The following is a 6,414-nucleotide window of genomic DNA, read 5'->3' on the forward strand; positions in this document are numbered from 1 at the left end:
CTGTCTTTCGCCCGTGTGAAGGACAGCTGGGTGCCGCCACGCGTGCGTATTAATGTTGGGCGACGGAGGTAGGTGGACGGCCTCCACGCGTCCCCGAGGCGGGCGAGGAGCAAGCACGTGCCGGTCCGTTCGGCGTCCGTGTGGACGCAAACCGGGCGCATGTTTGCGCCGGAAATAGGGCGGGCCGGACGCTAAACGGACATAAAATGCGGATGCAGCTGCGCGTTGGGCTAAGCCATCTGTCCGTTTAGACCCAAATGGAGAAGCGCCGACATGATGGTGTCACGCGTTGGAGTTGGCCTAAAAGAACTAGGGGACAAGTCTTGGCTCGGTCGGCAATTGATGTGCCGTTGGATGTGACCGCTCACAGTGCACTGCCGTTCGTTCATCGGCTTTTTTTAGCAACCGTTCGTTCACCGGCAGCACCTGTGGCCCATGGACCATGCGCGCACATGAAGTCACCCGCTCGGCCATTCTGAAGGCGCGCATGGCGGCTGATCTGTCATGCCTCGATTTGCCATGCTAGCTCACCGTGCTACCTCCTTTGTCGGCGTCGCCGCATCCCGCAGGCGCCTCCGTGGCCCGCGTAGTGAAGAGCCGTCGGCCCCTCCCAGCTCCCGCCGAGTGATCGTGTGGTCTGCCACAACCACGGCGCAGATCGCCGAGCAAACGCGGCGGGCCGCGGTGGTGAGGGCGGGAAATGCAGGGCCACGGCGATGATGTCGACGGAGAGTAACGGCGGGGCAGGGCAGTGGTAGCCGGCGGGGCCGTGCGCCCGATAAGGACAATGGCAGTGCCATTGATTGGGTGGTCGCAGAGAGCAGCAAAGGAGGGGAACGCTCCTTCGGCTTTTCCCCCGGTTAATTTTTCTAGCTTTATTGTGAGATTTTGGTGGTTATTAATTTTGTATGATGATCTGTTGATTATATATACATAATAATATATCAAATGTTTAGCTTCACAGCGATGCATCTAGATTACTGAACTGAATTTTGCAGGGTCGTCAGCATAAATATTGTTCTAGACCATGGTTCATCCGAACCTATGCTCAATGTCGTTGATCTCTGGAAAATATGAATAGGGATCTGTGCATAGTGATATAAGATATTGCATAGCGCCAACTGTTTAGGAAGATGGCGGGCATAGCTATGCATTGGCGCCCATAATTTAACGAATATCATGAGCCCTACATTGCTAAATAAGCCTATGCTCACATTATAGACAATAAAATATTCATGTTGCATGTAACACTGTCTTCATGTACTACAAAACACTGTTCACTGTATTGTTTATTGCTTGCTCTCTCCCAACTACATGCATGGAGTACATTTTCCCATTCATACCAGTGCTGTGTTCTTACTTTGTAAAATGGGCATATAACTAGGATGCTCTAGTTTAACATGGTAATGTGTATATTTTCTAGGATGCTCACTTTGTAATACTAGTAGTATCCAACGGTTTATTACTCTCTTCGTTCGGAAATACTTGTCCCAAAAATGAATAAAATGGATGTATCTATAACTAAAGTAAGTCTAGATATAACCATTTCTAAGAAAATATTTTCGGACGGAGGAAGTACTCTTCTAGAAAAAAAAAAGAGGCATCGAGGCAGGATGAGTCTGCATGGCCTATTTGGATCTTTCGCTTGTAAATTGTCAGAACTATCAATAAGTAATTTTATTCAGTCAGTCAAAAGAGATGACGGAGGTGGTTTACGTGTTTGTGTTTGCGAAGATATGCAGTATGTTTACATTTTCACACGTTCACATATCTACTTGTTTGTGAGTCTTTTTTAGCTTTTATATAAAAACTGCAGAACAAAACTCTGAAATTTGCTGTCTATTTTTTACAGGTTTTTCGCCTGTATTAATATGTCAGTGTTTGTCAGATAAACAATAATGACAACGCTCAATAGAACAATGTTTTTTAATCCACGGCTCAAGTTTTTTTGTTGAGCAACATCCACGGCTTCAAGTGCTACGGTGCTTTGAGACGTGTGCCAGCCCACGGCTTCAAGTGCTACCATGCTTAGTGTGGGCTTGGAACGTTTAAGGCTTAACCAGGAATATTGAATTCAAACGGTGGCACAGATCTAGATGTGGAGGGAATGTAAATCGTAGGGTGTGGACCATGGGTTCGGCCGAACCATGGTCTTGAAAATCACCTCTTCGGTCATCAGGTCATCATCAGAATATAGGGCCGCAACGACGCTTATTGCTTCTTGGAGGTGTAGCTGTTTGTCCCTGACTTATACAATATACTAGTTAGGTGCCATTTGAAAGTTGGAATACCAAACACATAAATCACCCAAACATCTTTTATCATAATGGTCAATGCAGTGGCAATACAAATTTACATTTATCCACTTCATCCTACTTTTGGCTATGGTAGCAGAGCAGGGGGTGCAGAACATCTTATGAGACGACTAATGTGACGGGACCAAGGGACATGAAAGGAACCGCTTCGGTGGCATCTCCAATTCGTTGGTGCTCTTTTCCAAAATATGATAACAATCACCTTGCTCATCGTAGGACGGTTTCTGGGGTTAGTTTGTATGCGCCACAGGCCAACTAAGGTCATCATTCTCATGGTCTCTTCACAGTCGCACATGACTTCACAACTTTGTACATGTTCTGCTATACTGTCATAAATCCAGTTTGGAAAATAGGCATCACTTGAGCTCTCTGTATTATCCTTTTCTTCGTTTATTCGCCCCCCTACCATTTCTAGAAGCATCATTCCATAGCTATAAACATCTCACTTTGTTGAAACGACACCAAAACCTCTAGAGAATAATTCTGGGAGCAATGAATCCAATGGTACCTCTCGCTTCAGCAACAGAGAGGATGCTATCCTTGAGGTGGCACAGTTTTGCTAAACAAAAATCTGCTATTTTTGGACTAAAATTTGATCTGCCATTTTGGAACAGAGAAACGGCCGGGGCGGCATCTCTAATTCACCCATGTTCACCTCTGAGATGGTTACACCGCCGCGCCGCATGTTTTGGCCGAGCAACCCAACAACACCAACCTGGCTGGCGATGAACTGCAGGGAGGTCTGGAGGACACAGGGTCGATCGAATACGGCATTAGCCAGAGTACTTGGCTAACCTATCATTCCTGTTTCCTAACTTAGTCCACGGTATGATCTGACTGCAATCTATATAGATGGCTCTGTCTAAGTCAGTCAAGTCTTTGTCTGCATCTAGTCCTCGTCTCCTCCTATGATTCACATGTGCAAAAAATATTAGTTACATGATAATGGCTTCAAAAGAAAATTCGCTGGTTTTCTTGAGAGTCTTAATGTTTGCTGAATTTATCAGATGTGCTGCTTCGGTTGATGGTTGAGGACCTCTAGTTTCGGTTGACGTGCTGCATACCGCCTACGGGCAGTGAGAACAGGTATGGGATGCATGGCCAGGTCCCCGCGTCTGCCCGGTTTGCAGCTCAAGGCCGTAACCATGAAAGCTCTTGCTACCAACAGGGACTGCTAACAATGACGGGAAGGCCATTGAGAAGATGACATGTAAGCTGAGTTGCTTCTGGGTTGTGTCATGTGCCCGTGGTGGGTGAGAACAGGAACGCGGACTATTTTGGCCATGCTTATTTTTCTCTGAGCCAACACGTTTGGTTGCTGCAACTGGTCAGCAACAGTTGCAAGGCAACCCAACTGTTGGAAAGGCAACTCTACAGGACAGTAATTACATTCTAAAATATCTAGATATGAAAAATTACTAGGAGGTTAAAACCGTAAGCCTGACAAGAATTACATGTACACTGCTGCTAATGGTTTTGACAAATATTGTTTCAGCGTCCACCAGAGCCTAATGCACATCATGGTGAAGACATCATAACTTGGGCAGATGCATAGGATGAAGCTGTTGTCGAGTGCACCGGAGAGAAGAGGAACGGCCGTGGCGGCATCTCCAGTTCACCCATGCTCCTCTCCAACATCTCTATAACCCTGCTCATGGATGGGCGGCTTTCAGGGTTCATCTGTATGCACCACAATCCAACCAAGGTCATCCTTCTTACGATTTCTTCAGTTCCATATTTGGCTTCGGATCCATGCAACTCCCTCGCCAAATTATCCCAAACCCAATGTGGAAAAAATGTTTCACTAGAGCTGTCTGCCTTTCCTTTCTGATCATTGTTCCCTTGGACCATTTCTAGGAGCATCATCCCGTAGCTGTAAACATCAGACTTTGTCGAGACGAGTCCAAAGCCTCTAGAGAACACTTCTGGTGTGATGAAACCAACCGTCCCTCTTGCTTCGGCCATTGAAAGGACGCTCTCCTTGAGGTGGCATAGCTTTGCCATACCAAAGTCTGCAATTTTGGGACATAACTCATCATCTAGAAGGATGTTGTTCGGCTTGATATCGAAATGGATGATGCAGGTGTTGCAACCCTGGTGTAGATACTCCAACCCTTGTGCGATACCGATCGCAAAACTTAGCATAGGAGTAGATCGGAATCAAACTAAGACAAAGAACACCTGACATGAAAACAAATGTCTCCAGACACTTATTGAATTTAAACCAACCTTAGAAAACTAAAAAGAGTCTACGGACTCTTCTATTCTAGCGAGATGCTAGACGAATAAAGAGCACTTGCTGCTCCACCCGCAGCGCTTCCTGCCTCTCCTCCAAACCCTCTATGCGCTCTCTGGTAGCGCGAATGCGCGCTTCTTTCGGCCTAGGATCCATTGTTCTAACACTTCTCAACTGGTTGTTTAGCACTCTACGGTGCCCTTCAATCTCATTTTTCAGTTGCTCCGTTTCGGTAGCAATTGCAGAAAGCCTGTTTGCGGTTGCAGCATCCATAGCAATGCGTGCTAGTACTCAATTTCTTTGTGATGAAGTGAAGATATCTATATACCATTTATAGAGTGGTAGAGTAATATCGCCATGCAGTACGAATTGCATGGCTGCATGCAGCCTTTATGAACAAACAAACTTTGCAGAGCCGTTTCACCTAATCGATTCCGTCGGCGGATCATCCACGTCACGAATTGAATGGCAGGCACAATTCTTACTAGTTCTCCGCCCTACTTTTTTCAGTTGAAGACTATCAGGCCTGGAAATGGAAACTTTGGACCCGGGAGACGGTTTGATGTCTCGTACATAGCCAGCCCAGGGCGCTGCCCATAAGGGTCACTGTATGTAGGTTTTCAGCTCTAAGGTCCCCACTCATCACAATCGGCCTTCGGGGTCAACCCAGCGGCTTCTATGAGGAAGGCGGCGCAAAGGAGGCTCGAGGGAACATCCCCCATCCGATGGCTTCTTTGGAACTCTCTGAATAAATGTGCTTCTGCAAAGAACCATTGGACATGTACTCGTATACAAGTGCTCGGTGAGATCCATCTAAACAAAAACCGAGCAGACTGACAATGTTAACATGAGAAGTCCGGCCGATGCTCATAACTTCATTCAGAAAATCTTCTCCATTGCCTTTTGATCCTTTCAGTAGCTTCACTGCAACCATTCTGCCATCTTGCAGGCTTCCCTTGTGTACCACACCATATCCACCTTCTCCTAGCTCATCCTTGAATGATCTTGTTATTTTCTTCAGCTGTGAGTACTTGTACCTCTTCAGGGCAAGCGATTCACATTTTCTTAGCATTTCGTCGATATTTGATGTATTGCTAGAGTAAATTCTGAAGATTGCTGATCTGATATTTTTCTTCTGGCGGTACATCAGACAAGCAAGACAGGCGAAAAGCTAGCCGCAGCAGACAGCAAAACTGAAAGTGCAGAAGAGGTACAATTAGATGTGAGCAACTGAACATGAAGCAGCTTAAAACATTATGTATATACTATAAACCTTACCTATCAAAGTGAACTTTCTGTTGTGTTTAGTATCTGCATGAAGATGAACAGATTATCAATATAGTGATGGTATTGCATATTCTGACAGGAAATATGCATCGCATGGCAGACAGCTTACCACAGGTCGACTGGTGCATGCTAACGTCTGAGCAAAGGCACGTGAACGCTGATGTGTTGGCATCATAGCGGCACCGCCCACCGCTCGCCTTGCAGGCATTGCAATCGCCGACGGGCTCCCACTCCAACAAGAACCCGCCCTTTATGAGCTGTCTATAATTGGCCGCCGTCATGCCTGCCGGCGCCGCCCCGAGCACCGGAAATATGGCGGTCTCGCTGCTCCCTTCATTCGCCGGGGGCTGGCCCATGCCGTAGTTTCCCCCGAGGTACACGTACATGCCTCTGGTGTTGGGACTGCAGTTGGTCACCGGGGCAGCACCAGGCGGCGGACGCCTCTCCTTGCAGCTGTACAGCACGTAGAGCTCCCTGTTCCTGCGGCTGATGCTGAACCTGTCGGTGATGGCGAAGGCCGAGGACACGTTGAACAAGATGTTGCACGCGACATCGGCGGCCACGAGGACGTGGACG

The 6,414-nt window shown here is 47.1% G+C and overlaps 2 protein-coding genes across 2 annotated transcripts; both read right to left on the reverse strand.

Moving 5' to 3' along the window:
- Nucleotides 1–3,772: 3,772 nt before the first annotated feature.
- LOC125527784 (LEAF RUST 10 DISEASE-RESISTANCE LOCUS RECEPTOR-LIKE PROTEIN KINASE-like 2.4) lies at nucleotides 3,773–4,687 on the reverse strand. Its single transcript, XM_048692298.1, has one exon. The coding sequence runs from the start codon at nucleotides 4,458–4,460 to the stop codon at nucleotides 3,834–3,836; it is 627 nt and encodes a 208-aa protein (XP_048548255.1). The 5' UTR covers nucleotides 4,461–4,687; the 3' UTR covers nucleotides 3,773–3,833.
- A 1,168-nt stretch (nucleotides 4,688–5,855) lies between these two features.
- On the reverse strand, nucleotides 5,856–6,410 carry LOC125527782 (the record flags this gene model as incomplete). The annotated part of the gene is made up of 1 exon (XM_048692297.1): nucleotides 5,856–6,410. A coding segment is annotated over one exon (555 nt), but the record flags the coding sequence as incomplete, so codon positions are not given.
- Between the last annotated feature and the right edge of the window lie 4 nt (nucleotides 6,411–6,414).

The sequence above is a fragment of the Triticum urartu genome, unplaced genomic scaffold, assembly GCF_003073215.2.
Source record: "Triticum urartu cultivar G1812 unplaced genomic scaffold, Tu2.1 TuUngrouped_contig_4410, whole genome shotgun sequence".
NCBI lineage: Eukaryota > Viridiplantae > Streptophyta > Magnoliopsida > Poales > Poaceae > Triticum > Triticum urartu.